The sequence below is a fragment of the Sturnira hondurensis genome, unplaced genomic scaffold (assembly GCF_014824575.4).
Source record: "Sturnira hondurensis isolate 20B ecotype Veracruz unplaced genomic scaffold, ASM1482457v3 Scaffold0004136, whole genome shotgun sequence".
NCBI classification, from domain to species: domain Eukaryota; kingdom Metazoa; phylum Chordata; class Mammalia; order Chiroptera; family Phyllostomidae; genus Sturnira; species Sturnira hondurensis.
The window spans coordinates 19,142,267-19,157,289 of NW_028076767.1; the positions used below are offsets into that span (position 1 = coordinate 19,142,267).

At 48.7% G+C, this 15,023-nt stretch overlaps 1 protein-coding gene across 1 annotated transcript; it reads left to right on the forward strand.

Moving 5' to 3' along the window:
- The first annotated feature begins 2,241 nt into the window (after window positions 1-2,241).
- Window positions 2,242-10,064, forward strand: BPIFA3 (BPI fold containing family A member 3). The gene is made up of 7 exons (XM_037043871.1): window positions 2,242-2,365; window positions 4,764-4,917; window positions 6,806-6,913; window positions 7,583-7,732; window positions 8,885-8,969; window positions 9,412-9,475; window positions 9,983-10,064. The coding sequence occupies exons 1-7, from the start codon at window positions 2,242-2,244 to the stop codon at window positions 10,012-10,014; spliced, it is 717 nt and encodes a 238-aa protein (XP_036899766.1). The 3' UTR covers window positions 10,015-10,064.
- Window positions 10,065-15,023: the final 4,959 nt, after the last annotated feature.

Below are 15,023 nucleotides of genomic sequence, written 5' to 3' on the forward strand. Positions count from 1 at the left end.
CTCAGATCCCCCAAGGTTGGAGCCTTGTTAATAAAAACCTATTTTGTTCAACACTAAATGTTGGGTCATGTGGAGAGGTGCCACATGGCTGAGCTCTGGTTTGTTCAGTTACAGTTTGTGCACATTCGGTGTCCCAGGCACCATCTTGGGTTTCTTCATACTTGATATCATTCACTCCACCAGCTTCTCTGGTTTACAGGTGAGGAAGCTGAGACTCAGAGAGGTGAGGATGAGGATAAGGATGACAACAATTATAGCAACGTGGATTTTGAACATTGCCCCGACTGTGGTTCCCTTAATTCTCACTACAGCCCTGAGGTCTGAACTATGGTGACTCTCACTCTACAGATCTGGAAACTGAGTCTGCCAAGAGAGACCCAGGATTTGCACCCTGGTCTCTGGGACTCAGAAACCCACTCCCTTAACTGCCAAGTGATCATGAATCAAAATGGCTGTTAATCCAGAGCTTCCCCTTGAGCAGTACTTTCCTGTGACCTTATTAGGCACCAGGTTCCAAAAGTCTACACCCTTTATGTCATCATTTCTTTAGACTTGGGGGCCCTGAGAAGCACAACTTGTGTTGGGGTGGAAATGACAACCCACCACCCCACATTTAGACCTCCAAAAAGCCGAGGACAACAGATTTATTTCCCCCAACAGTGCTCACTTCTCTCCAATTTTCTTGATCCCCCTAAATAAATAAATAAATAAATAACAATATTTCATCTGGTTATAGAAGACCAGGAAGATTAGAAAAGTACATTTCAAAGCAACTGATATTCTACAAACATCTGAAGAGGGGTGTAAACCCTGATAGAGAACCTGAACTGGAAAAGCCATCATGCTATAAACTAATCCTTTCATTATGATCCCTCACAAAACCAGAAGCCAATTGCCCAAGGCAGGGCCCTGGGCTGCTATGATATTTGCAAAGGACCCCACATATCCTCTGAAGCCTGGGAAAGTGAAAATTAGAGCTCACAGAAGCTGAATTCTGGGCTCCCAACTCCCCACCCTCTGTGGCTGCAGGGCAGTGGATGGGGGGCCAGAGTGGTAGCAGGGAAGGTCAGAGAGAAAAACCGGGGATACCCTGCAGGGCTGGGAGGCTTTGCATGAATTTTGGGTTTTGCTGTGTTCACTGTGGAAAGCTTTGGAGGGTTCTGAGCAGAAGAATGCTGTGGTTTGAGTTATGTTTTTAAATGATTGCTCAGCCTGATTGCTCAGGCTGCTGTGTGGAAGAGATTGTAGGGCAAGGAAAGAAGCCATGAGACCAGGTAGGATGTCACTGCAACATTTTGGGCCAAGATGGTGACTGAGGAGGAGCTGTTAGATGTGGTCAGATTCTGAAAGTGTTGGCAGGATCTCCTCACAGAGGAGTCATCGGAGATGAGCGAAGAGGAGTCAAGGGGACTCCAAGGTCTGGGGCTGGAGCAACTGGATGATGGGTGGTGCCATTTCTGGAGATGGTGAGGACAAGGGGATATGAAATAAATTCTCTCTGACTCGCAACCCTAGAGCAACAAGGCAAACCTAACACTTTGGCTTCAAGACTTTCCGGCCCCCTCCTGTAAATGTTATTCACAAACCATCAGCCAGCCATTCAGTCATTTATTTATTCATTTTATTTAAAGAGAATTTATTAGTAACTACCACGTGGTAACATGGCAGGCACTGGGCACATGAGGATTAATTAGACTCATGTCTGCCTTCAAGAAACTGATATTCTGATGGGAGGTTCAGAGATTAGCCATCCACATTCTTTCAAGTATTTTCATTTAGTCACTCAACAAACATTCACTAGCACTTTGTTCCTGGCAAATAATCATCATGGTAGGCATTGAGGATGATCTTGCCCTTAAGAAAGTCCTAGTCCAATTGGAAAGTCTGGAATTAGCCATTCTCACTCATTCATTCATTCATTCATTCACTGAAGAGTCATCAACGCGCCCAGCCTGTGCAGAGTCTGGAAGAGAATTCCTGCTGGATGATCCAACAGTGGGCTCTACTGGGGCGTCTCCAAGCAACAAGGCATCCTTCTGGAGCCCTGGCCTCCGCTCAGGATTCTACTTGCTGCCATCACCATGTAAGAGCTGCCAGAGCTCATCACAACACCTCCCCACAACATTCTGGGTGCTAAGTCTGGCGTAATCTTCCAGCAGAAAACCATGAGTCCATCCACCCAAGAGGCCACTCCTGCAGCCGCCTGACCCTTCTTGACACTTGCAGGTCCCAGAATCCAAGATGCATCCACTTTGGAGGCTCCTGCTTCTCCTCCGTTTGCTGTCCTTGCCCTCGGCTCTGCACAAGCAGCCCTGGCCTGACATGGCCAAGGCCCACACGAACACCAAATCCACCCTGGTGAGAAGTAAGCTAAGCCTGTGGTCTGCTGGCTGTCATAGGGTGGGTGGGGAAAGCGCCCTCTGGGCTTGGCCACTAACTTGCTGAATGGCCTTGGGTCAGTCACTTACCCCTTTTTCCTTTTTTTTAGACATCAAGCACAGACAATGAGGTTGGCTTGATCATATACCAATTCGTAGCACATTATCATTATCATGAATGATGGCGGGACCCTCCCTTTGATTTGATTTTATGTTATTTTCCTTTTCACCTCTTATTCTCACTCCTATTCCCTCTTCCTTGGCAAGCACTGCAGTATCTATGTGTTTAAATATGCCCAGATTCCTGTAAAACATGCAGTGTTTTGATTTACATAAATGGTGTTGCCACTTAGATCCCATTGCTTTTGACTGGTTTCACTGTTGACATCTGTGGCTTCAGACTGGCACAGAGACGTCCATGAAATTCATCCATTTCACCTATACTTGGTCATTTCCCTAGGGATGGACACTTGAGTTGCCTCTAACTCCCCACCATTATAAACTACTCTGATAGGAACATCCTTACATGTGTCCCTGTTAGGACCCGTGAGAGAATGTCCCTGGGATATACCCAGAAGGTGGATGGTTAGACCCCAGGGCAGATGCAAACTCTGTTTAACAAAAACCACCCGATTTCACTCTAGAAGGTCTGTGCCAGTCTACACTCACCCCAGTGACAAATGAGGATACCCGTCCCCCCATGTTTCCCCACACGGAGAGTCCCCGTCTGTCTGTTCCAGTCTGCGCGGGCTGCCGTAGCGAGACACCACAGACCGCGTGGGCTTAAAAAACATATTTTCTCCCAGCACTGGAGGCTGGAAGTCTAAGATCAAGGTGGCCGCAGGACTGGTTTCTGGTGAAACCTCTCTTCTTAGCCTGCAGATGGCCACTTTCTTGCCGTGTCCTCACACGGCCTTTCCTCTGCGTGTGCACAGGGAGAGAGCACACTCTGGTGCCTCCTTTTCATCTTGTAAGGACATCAGTGCTGGTGGATTAGGGCCCCACCCTAATGACTGAATTTAACCTCCTTTGCCTTCTTCAGGGTCTTACCTCCAAATACAACCACGCTGGAGGTTTAGGTTTCAATATATTAATTGCAAGGGTAGGGTGGGGGGAGGGGCCATAATTCAGTACATAACACTATCTTTCTAACATTTGCCAGTCTAATATTTGCTATGTAGTTGAGTGCTACCTAATCGCTTTCGCTTGACTTCATCTCATTGGAAGTTCGAGCATCTCATCATAATGTTGTTAACCATTTTGACTTTTTTTGAATTCCCTGTTTTTGTCTTTTGTTCATTTCTTAATTTGTCCTCTTGGATTTGAGGAGATATTCATTTATTCTTGACCTTAGTCCCTTCTCAGGTCTAAATATTGCTATGGTTTCTTCCAAACTGTCATCTATGAGTACTTATAGTTTCACTCTATCTTTGAAACTGTTTGGTTAATACACGTCTCTTCCACTAGACAGAAAACTGGTTTGTATCTTTAGTGCCCGGCACAGGGCCTGGCACCCAGCAGATGCTCAATAAATGTTCTTTAGATGAATGTTCTCAATGTTTCTCACAAGAACCCTATGAGGTGGGTATTACTACTGCCACCATTACACAGATGAAGACATCCAGAATTAGGGAGCTAACAGAGCTGAGGTTTAAACGCAGGTCTGTGGCTGCAGACACACCTTTTTGTTTATAGGCAGCAGGAACAGGTGCTGAAAGGGGGCCTGGGAGCTGGCCCTGGAGGAAGGAGGGTGAGGTGTGACAGTGGTTTCTGCCTGTCTGCACTAACCCATAGAGCAGGTCCTGATCATAGGAAGGATGAAGTCAGTGAAATAAATGTGTCTGCGGTGAGCCCTGAAGTTTGCCAGAGCTGGACCCCCACCTGGGGCAAGAGAGTCTGGAGCCAAGAGAGGCAGAGCTTAAATACATCCATCACTTCTCAAATTCCCTGTCCTCTTGGAATTCATTCTTGTCTGCTGGGGGGCCAGCTCCACTCAGTCCTGCAGTTGATTCCAGGCAGGGTATGAAAGGATTTACATTTATTCCCTCTTTGTTTGCCCACCTATTTTAATCTTCAGCCAATATTTATTGTGATCTACATCTGTGTTGGGCTTTATGCTCCAGACACACAGATAGAGCACAGGGTGAACGTTCAACCAAGTATCTCCTTTCAGCAGCTATTGCCCACCAGACCCTCTGCAGAAATGTCACATCAGCCCTGCAGAGCAGTTTCACAGATGAAGAATGAGGATCTCAGTGTTTAGGAGCAGGGAGGTGACGTGCACCAATCTCTCTGCAAGAAGTGGGTGCACCCAGGCCCCCACTCCAAATCCCCTGCCTTTTCTACAACATTGCGCAATGTCACTAATCCCTTATCCATTTCCAGTTATCACCCAGGGCCTCACGATGCACAATGCAGAGGGCCGAATCCAGAACATATGCCTCCTGGACAGTCTGAATGCCTCGGGACAGGTGGCCTCGGGGATGGTGGGCTGGCTAATTGGCAGTGGCATGAGCCTCCAGCAGCAGAAAGAGGGCAGGTGAGGCCGTGAACCCCATCCCTAGCTCTGAGATTCTTTACAGAGCTCTGGGTCAGAGGGCAGAGCTGGAGAATGGAAGTTCAAAGCCTCGGGGAAGAGGGAAGGAAGGGATATTGGAAAGAGGAGAGGTAAGGCCCAATATAAGGGTGAATGAGGGGACCCATTCATACCCACAAATACAAGGGGTATTTGTAGAGGCAGCATAGCAGGGTAATTAAAAGTGAAGGCTTGGGAGTAAAAGTTTCTGCATTTAGGTCCTGGCTCTGCCGCCAGCCTTGGGGAAATTGCTGAACCTCTCTGGCCTCATCTACACCCTGGGCACCCAGGGCATAACTTGGATGAACATCTGGGGTGCCCAAGGAACCCAGGACTAGAGCCAGACATTTGAACTCCACTCTGTTGGTTGATAGCTGTGTAACTCTGGGCAAGGCATTCGAGTTCTCTAAGCCTCAGCCTTGAGTCATCATCAATGAAATGGGCATAATAATTGCCCCTGCCTCTGGGAGTTTTGGGAAATTTGAGGGAGCTTTTTCTGCTGCTCATGGTGGAGGCAGAGCCATCACGAGCTACAATCAACCTTGCAGAACTGAGCCTGTCCTGCCCACCTCCAATTTTCACTTCTTCCTCTTGACGGATGCAGGCCTCCCCAGCCTCCCAGTCTCAAAGCTGCCCACCTACAGCACCCTCATTCCAGCCTGCTGTGCCCTAGAGCCCCCTCCTCTCTGACTGGAATCCCTCATTCTCTCCACTTTAATGAGTTCCGATCTCACCAGCAAGATCTTCCTTAATGGGTGCAGCCACCGTCACTGCCCTTCATCCATTGCTTAAACAATGGTTACAAATATTCATTGAGGGCCTACTGTGTACCAGGACCTGGGCTAGGTACTGAGAATAGGGCTAGAAACCAAGATATATGGTCACTGCCTTTTGGGACCTTAATCCTAGTCGTGAGAGAGGCCATAAAAGTAAGTGATTAATTTCAGGTGGAGGGAGATGTCATGAAGACAAATTTATCAAGGTAAAGGGTGAGAGTGAGGGGGCAGATCAGGAGGACCTGTTCTCCCTAAAGAGGCAACCCTTAGGGAGAAACTTAAATGAAGAAGCAAGTGATATAAGGGATGTGGGGAACAGTGAGTAGAAAGGCCCTGAGCTAGGAAAGAAATCGGTGTGTTCAAGACAAAGAAAAAGTCCTGTGTGGCTAAGTGAGCAAGATGACAGGAGAGGCCAGGCTCTGCCGGTCTAAGGGGCCATGGTGTAGAGTTTGGATCTTATTCTAAGAGCAGTGAGAAACCAGTGGAGAATGTTGAGTGAGAAGGGAGTTAGTCTCCTTTGGCTGCTGCATAGAGAACAATCTATAGAGAGGCCAAGGTCACGGCAGGAAACCCAGAGAAACTAGAGTATTTCCAGACAGGAAGTGACGGTAACCTGGACCAGGTAAAAGCGACTGAGGTGGAGGGAAGTGGCCAAGCTCAGGATATATTTTGCAAGCAGAGACAGCAACATGGCTTGCTGATGGTTTGAATATGGAAATAAGGGATGGAGAGAATCAAAGACAGCTCCTGGGGTCTGGGCCTGGACAACCTGGGGAGGTGGTGAGGCCATCTACTGAGGGAGGAGGCTTGGTGAGAACAGGCCTATCATCTGGGCCTGCAGTGGGCTGTGGGTCACACAAATCAGTATAACAGGGTGGAACTATTAGGGCACCCCAGGACAGCTTGCAGCCCAGGGCTCCTGCCGGTGGCTCTTGTCCTTAGAGTATCTATAAAAGGCTCTGACTCCAGTTGCACTGCCAGGACCTTTTTATAGATGGGCCAGCCTCGTCTGTCAGCCTGGCCTTGATGGCTGAGGTCCCTCTCCCTGGCAGGACCTCTGCTCTTTCCTTGTGTAGTGCCAACATCACCAACATTCAGCTGGACCATGGCAGGACCCAGATGTCTTTCCGTAAGGAGTGGTTCTCAGCAAAAATCTCACTCGAATTTGACATTGACGTGAGACTGTAAGTCATACAGAAGTGGAGCCTAAGAGGCCCCCCTCCTCCTCCCTGGGGACCTGGGAGCTGGGCAGTGGGAAGGAATTTGGCAACCTGCAGAACCCAGATCTTTCTGACCCCCACCTGGTTTCAAATTTTGGTTTCCAAACTCACTCTCTGTGTGGCCTTGGGCAAGTCACTTCATGTCTCTGAGTGACCTCTGTGGATGGCGATCACTCCTCGGTGGAGGCAGGCCCTTTGCTCATCTAAACCTGTGTGAGTTCACTACACTGATTCTTTCTTAAAGCACTGTATCTCATCACCCTTCCCTTCTTCTGTTCTAACCATCCTTTAACATTCATTGCCCCCAAGGAAAGGGAGGCTGCAGCTCAACAGTAAAAGCACTAAAAATAAGATAAACTCAACCTCTGAATTTCCAAAGGCCCCTACCCTGGTCTATTAAGAGGATTTTCAGAAGCCACTCTGGCTAATGGCAGTTTTCCTTTTTAATCGCTGACTGCAGGATTTAACTTGCAGGCAACACTGAGCCCCACTGGGCTGGTTTGTTGAAATGACTCACTCAGTGTGGACAGCGCCGTCCACACAAACAGCCACTCTTCCTGTTGGCTGTGTCCACCTCCTGTTCTTTTTGTCTTCGCCCTTTCCTCTCCTCCCCCTCTCTCTCATCCCCAGGAGGCCCTTCAATAACAAGACTGCAAAGGCACATGCATGCATGAACATTGCTGTGGAGTTCTGGCTGGAGAAAGACGAGTTTGGCCGGAGGGATCTGGTGATAGGCAATTGCCACGTGGAGCCCAGCAGTGTCTACACAACAGTCCTAACGGAGTAAGGACCCAGCTGCCCCTCCCCAGGGCTGGGCCCCTTCCTGACTCACCCTATCTGTGGCCATAAGTCTCTACCAGCTCCTGGATGAACTCTAAACAGTTCATACCTTTTCCCCAGGATCTGTTCCTTCTACTGCGTCCCTTCCCAATGATGGCCATGCCACCTTCCCAGAAAGAAACCAGACTCTTCCTTCTCCTCACTCCCTGCAGCCCACCTTCACCAGCTCCCATCAGTGACTTCCTGGTAGCTCCCACTTGCTCCCGTCTCTTCATCCTTCTCTCCATCCTTCACTGTCCCAGCTCATGGTCCACTTCTTGGACCACTGCAGGGCCTCCCTCCAGCTTTCCTTGACTATACCTCCTTCACTCCTCCTCCTCCTGCAGCAGAATTAACTTTCTAGCACAGGAAACTGATCATGTCGCTCAGCCCCTGCTCCAGACCTTCAATGGTTCTCTAATGTCCTCTCAATGAGGAGCAAACTCCTGGATGTCACCCAAAGCCCTACTTGTCCACTACCCTGCCCCACCTACCGTCCTCCAGGCCTTTGCCCTGTAGTGTCTCTGAAGGACCTGCCTCTCCATCAATAGACCAGGTATTTTCACACCACTGTATCTTTGCACATGTGGATCCTTTCGTTGGGATGCCCCCCCCCTTCTTCTGTAAAGCTCCTCCTCAACAGTAGTGAATGAGACAAAAAAAAAAAACAGAGCTATATGGAGAGCTATACACTGGCTGACCAAGTCTGTCAATAGACTATGAGTCCCTTGAGGGCAAGATTTATGTCTGATTTCTCTCTGTAATTCCGGAATGCTGAAAGCAACAAAGTTCTCAGTGGATGTCCATTTTTTTATCCATCAGACAGTCACTGAGTGCCTAGATCATGCCAGACTTTCATGGAGAGGACAGTGCAGGGGAAAGACTGTGGACTCTGGAGCTCTACTGACCTGGTTCTAATCAAATCAACACTTCCTGTGTGACCTTGGCCAGGTCACATCACCTCTTCAAACTGTCCCTTTGACTGTTGCTGACAATGATGCCTCTTATGTAAGGCTGGCTGCAGATTGAATGACTAGATGAGGTGTACTCAATACGTAGCACCGAGTGTTATTTTGCCTGTATTTATCTGTTCTGTACATCTACCTCTCTTTCTAGAGATATCTCATCAAAGATGAAACATTTTCTCCACCATTTTAGACAAAATCTGGAAAAAGTTATCCCACACCTGATAGAAGATCAGGTAAGTTTGAGAACAGTATTTTCACCCTGGGCATCCTTCAGTGTGACAGTCAGGGAGTATATGTTAGCAGTTTGGCAAAGAATTTCAAATCTTGGGCTTTAGCACCTGAAAGCTCTCAATTAAAATGTTCAGTTTTGCCACCCACTGGCTGTGTGTCCTTGGGCAAATGACTTAGTCTCCCTGAGCCTCAGATTCCCTCTCTGTAGCATGGAAATCATCACAGACCCTATTTTCTAAAGACGCCATGAGGATTCAGGGAGATAAAACGTGGCAGGGCTGTGCATGGCACCTAGCATGCAATTGGCCCTCAATACAGGAAGCTAAGCCACTCTTGCCATGATCCCCTGTGAAAATCTAATGGAATCAAGCTTCCAACCCCAGGCCCTGTAGTTTTCTCTTCCCAGTCCCTGACTCCACCCTCCTCTTTGTGCTGGTGGTCCAGGTATGTCCTCTGATCAGTGAAATCCTCAGGCAGCTGGATGTGAAACTGTTGAAACACCTCATGGGTGAGTGTCTGTGTTTACCCAGGGAGGACTCAGGATGGGCAAACGACTGGGAGAGGTGCCCCGAGTGGGGCTCCCAGTGAGGCCCACTGAGGACGGCATGTCTCCACATGCTCTGAGAACGCTTAGAGGACACCACATTACTGTCCCTCAAGAACGCTAGGACAGCAGAAGGCACTCCTACAAGCAGGCAGGACCCTGCCAAGTCACCTAAACCTCCACATTCCCAGATGTTGTAGCTGTTCCACTCAATCCACTGGCCCCACCCCAAACCTGAGACTACCTACTCCAGTTGCAGATAAACAGATACAGTCCCCGCCCTCGTGGAGCTCTCAGTCTAGTGAATGGAAGACAACAGGAAGCAAATCACTCGACATCATTTGAAAACAGTTGTAATGGGAACGCTCTAGGCAGCGGCTCTCAGTCAGCATGGGTGGAATGAGTGTCCTTCACTGCGGACCTGAGGGTTGGAGGGGCAGACAAGCTGGTGACCACCTCTTCTCCTTACAGTACAGACTGCTGCTCACGAACTCAACCTGTGAGTCCAGGCCACCCCATGTCAGGTTTGAGCGTTCAGCTTCCTACTGATGATCGGAAGGAGATTCCACGTCTTACGACCTTAAGTCTCCCTTAGAGCAGGGCTTCCACTGCCCAGAAATCCTTTACCATAGACCATGTGGATGTCCTGTCCTCCCCCATAATAAACTGTAGCTCTGAAGGGTACAGAGGTCCCCCTGCCTGGGCCCTGAGCCTGGTCTCCAGAAGTAAAGGCCTGATGCAGGCTCATCCTGTGAATAAATATACTTGGGTTTGTTCATTAGCTCAGAAATACCAGAGAAAGCACTCTTTCCTATATTTTGCAGCTAGATGTCCATCCCCAGATGTGTTCATCAGTGCAGGGAGGGTCCTACTGAGATTTCCCAATCCATCATTCATTTAACCTATATTTACTGAGCACCTACTATGTGCCGAGCACTTTTCTAAGCTCCAAGGGAGTGCAGAGAAAGGGTGACTGAGTTGAAAAGCATAAATGTGGCATTGAACAGATCTGAGATCAGATTCAATTCAGCCCAATGAGAAGTTCCGTGAGGACATGGACCATGTGTATAGAGGAGACCAGTGACCCCCTAGTCCCAGCATAGGGCTGGCACAGAGTGCAAGCTCCACCAACATCTGAGGTTAAATGAATGAACAAATCCTGATCCTAGGACTTACTAGCTGTGTTTGGGACAAGGCACTTCACCGTTTGGTCTTCCTCACTTGCAAAATGGGGATAGAGAGCTTCCAGGATGTGGAGCAACAGGAGTTTTCACCCTGCTGGCGGGAGGGAAGATGTGCCACTGTGTTATAAAACTGGGTGGTGGCGTCACCTACAGGTGCAACATGTGACATAGTAATTCCACTCCCAGGTCTACACGTAACTGAAACACGTGCATGTGGGCACCACAAGACGTGCACGAGATTGTTCATAGCAACAGTGGTCATGAGGGCCCCAAAGTAAAAATTCCCTAAATGCCCATCAAAAGAATGCATAACCGGAAGATCTTATGGGACAGTTGCCCGGCAGAACGGTCTACGGTGACAGAAACGACCCACGGCTGCACGCGGCCACATAGACACATCTCACACACCCGATAACGCCAAACACAGCAGAGCTCGTGTTGCATCTCCCGTGTTTATGAACCTCAAAACCGCAAAGCTAGTCTATGCTGTAAGCAGCCGTACAGCTATCCCTGGGGAGTGGGTCAGTGGCTGGGAGGGGCTCAAGCGAGGGGATGTTCTGTTTCTGGATCTGGGTGCTGATTGTGGGGAGGGTGTTCAGTTTGTGACAATGGTCACTTTGTGACAATCCATCGAACTACTCACTTCAGTGCATGTCTCTTATGTAGGCTACACCTGAACAAAAAAATTTTTAAATAAACATATTTACCATGCAGGATGTTTGTCAGAGTATGTGATAAGCCACTTGCAATATGTTTAGCATATGCTAAGTCTATAGAATACGCTTAGTAAATGTCATTTACTTCATTGTTAATTATTTAATTAATGACTATTCAATTCTTAAATATAAATTTCCATCCTCCTCCACCTGAGGGGAGAGAAAGGCCTACAGAGAAATCAAGGGGAAATGACACACACATACAATAGCAGCAGCACACACATATTAAGCCTTTGGCATATGCCAAGCTTGGTGCCAGAGGCTCACATTCAGAAATCTCCTCTGATCCCCACAGCAAACCCATGAAGTACTATCCTACTTTACCCATAAGGACACGGAGGCTCAGAGAGAGAAAGCCACTTGCCTGAGGTCACACAGCAATGAAATGACCAAGTCGACAGTGCCCAGGCAGCCAGACTCTGGAACCCATACTCTTGACCGCTGTGAATTCCCCCTCCAGTCTTCCCTCTCTTCCTTCTAACACCACACCCACCAAACACACACACAAACACACTAAGGAGGAAATGATGACACGTGGGTCCGGCTGGATTGAGAAGCTCAAATAAGGAAGTATCTCAGAGGTGAGAATAGGGCAAAGCCCCTATTCTCAAGTCCCCATCCTTCAATTCAGACTCCCCAACCCAAAATGCTGCAGTGGGGATTTGTGACCCTCTGGGCCTATGTTCACACAGATGATTCCCCCCCCCACAGCCTTGAGGTGCGGGGTTCTTCCTGCTCATGATTCAAAGAGCGAACACGGGAGGGCTGGGCCCCATCCTCTGGCGAGGTTGCCTGCCCCTTGGTGAAGGCAGGTTTTGTCTGCCTTCTCCCTGACCCCTCCAGGGGTGGCACTTGGACCTCCTTCCTCAAGGGGCCTCTGCAGGTTCCTTGTGTTATTTTCATATTAAGGTTCACGGAGCCATGGACTCATTGTGCTTTCTCCTAGAAGAGCTTGTTGCACGAGAGACCTCTGCTATGAGACTGGGGTCTGGGGTGGGGGGGTCAATTTAAGCAGAAACTCAGCCCCCAAGTGCTCAGAAGCTTGCTTGCTCCAGGCTCTGCCTGTCTGTACCCCATGACTGCATGCCCTTCCGTCAGAGTTCTGTGCCGGGTGTGCCATACATTTGGTTCCTCATTTAACCCTCTCCCCAGCCCCAGGAGGTAGCGGTCATCAGCTATTTGCAGGTGAGAGAACTGAGGCTGAAAGAGAAGCATCTTGTCCGGAGTCATCGGCTGAGCCTGGTTTGGAACTCGGGGCTGTGTGATTGTTCAGGAACTTTCTGAACCGAAGACTCTGACACAAACTTGCCTCGGAAGTTATGAGCACTAAAGTCAGACAGCCCCAGATGACACTCTGGATGACACTTCCTCCTAGCTGAGGTGACTCTGGGGAGCTGACTGTCCTCCCTGAGCCTCAGTGTCCCTGCAGAGTCGTTAGAAATGGCCTAACACTCTAGTGTCCCACAAAGAAACTCTTATTATTATTAACTGTAAGTATAGGAGGACGATCAATCTCTAACGTAAGTGGAACTTGCCTTAAGCAATAAATGTATTTTCTCATCAAAGTTAGGACTCCCAGCTCTCCAGGAACTCTTTTTGCCCTCTGCCCCTCAAATGGGGCTCCCAAGGCCATCTGATGACCCCCCTCAAACCCAGCCACCACCTGATCTTGCTCCAGGGAACAGGACCAATGTCCCACTCCCAGGTTCTGGAGAGCACACCTTGGGTAGGTCAGAGACCCTTGAAAAAATTAATTCTGCCCTTTAACAATGGATCTCTTGATTCATAAAAATAAAGGCTCCCGACCACACTCAGATGTGGGAAGAAAGGGGTACCACCTACAGTTTTTCAGAAACACGTTGGGGAGGCATTGACAGCACCAGAATGGAAAGCACTGTCTGGAAATGTCAACAGTGTGACAGCCTTCCACATTTCCTGATGCCCTTGCCCTGCTTGGAACAATGGAACAGGCAGCACCTTTGGCTTCAATGAAGAGCAACTTCAGCATAAGCAGAAGTTTCCAGCACCCAGATCCTTGACAAACAGTAGTGACAGAGAACAGATTGGTGCTCGCCAGGGGGTGGGCATGTGGGCGTGACTCTCTCTAAAAGGGCTGCCTGAGGGTGTTGAGAGTGTTTAGGGGATGACGGAATGTTCTAAATCCTGATTATTGTGGTGGTGACATAAAACTATATGGGCGTTGAAACTTATAGACCCACACACCCAAGGATAAAAAGCCAATTTTATTGTGGGTTAATTTTTTTTTTAAACCTGAGCTTTTCAGCTTCAAAACTCAGGGCACAGGAGACGTCAGCAATAGCACATATATAATGAATTGAAGCAAGATTTCCTGCCCCAAGACTAGAAAATTCCCCATGTTGAGTTGGTGGAGTGTGACAGCCCAGGAGAAATTGAAGAGAACATAGTTCGGTGGGTTTTGGAAAGTGTCTTGTGCCTGGGCTATTCCCCGGGCAAAAGGTGTCATGGGACAACAGGTACCCGAAGTTGATGTGCAGGGTTCAAGAGCAGCGGGCACCTATGCCCATGTTTCCTTCCGGAACCAGGACAGATGTCAAGACCCCAGGGAAAGAAGGTTAGCTAGAGTCTAGGTGGGCCAGGCAGATGGATTAAGGTAGCCTAGCCTCCCTATGGCCCTGCCTAAGGCCCAAGGAATCGAGAAACTGCAGAACCATTGGGGGTGGCTAACAAGGGAGCAAGAAGTCAATGCTAAGTTCAAAGGGGCCGTCTGGACAGGAGGGACAGACATACAGTGTCTCAGCAATCAGAGACCAGAAGGCATGTGGCTGTCTCTGTATTTCTGGTCAAAACAGGGACAGGGCAGCCTTCTCTACATGCTGTGGCACAAATGAAGACCCTGGAAGAGAAATGAAACCCCATGGGGAAGTGGGGAGGTTTTTGCCACCCAGAACACGGCATTTGAAATGGTAACTAAACTATAGATACATTAGAAAGAAAACTGTATAGACACATGAGTTTATGAACTCAGATTCTATCAGTTCTCCAGACATGATCCCGCACAGCCCCGGGGCGGGGGTGGGGGATTAGAGTGGTTTAACCAGGGTCCCAGGATTTGTGACCCCTTACCCAGGGTCACATGCATATGCAGACGCCTGTCTTCAAAACAAGGGCTGTGACCTGCCCAGTAACTGACTACACAAGCTTGAGTCAGTCCCTTTGTGGCAGGAGATAGTCAGGAGGGAGGGAACTCTGGAGGTGCCCCAGGACCAAGACAAAGGACATCGATACAGGACAGAGACCCTTCTAAGATGGGTTGTTCCCACTTTCTGGAAAAGTGCTGAATCATAGTGAGTCATGAATGCACCTGCACGGAAGATGCTACATGACCCCCACTTCATTATAATAGCATTATAATAAATTAACATTGTGGGGCCCTCTTCCCTGATGGCCAATCAAGGAAAACCATGGGAGACCACATGTGCAGTAGCTTTAAAGCAATAAAACTGCTCGTATGTGCTCAGTAAAACCCCACCAAAACCAGCCAGCAAATATCCACCCTACAAGAATAGAATCCCTCCAGCCCCTGAAGTCAATCTCTGCTTGGAGTTGAGCCGCTCCCATGTTCTGTGGAGT

Excerpts from the sequence above, each read along its gene's own strand:
- BPIFA3 (XM_037043871.1), top strand. The coding sequence starts at position 2,242 with ATGCATCCACTTTGGAGGCTCCTGCTTCTCCTCCGTTTGCTGTCCTTG. Across the intron at positions 4,918-6,805 it reads CAGCAGCAGAAAGAGGGCAG|TGCCAACATCACCAACATTC; the intron begins GTGAGGCCGTGA and ends TTCCTTGTGTAG. Across the intron at positions 9,476-9,982 it reads ACTGTTGAAACACCTCATGG|TACAGACTGCTGCTCACGAA; the intron begins GTGAGTGTCTGT and ends TTCTCCTTACAG.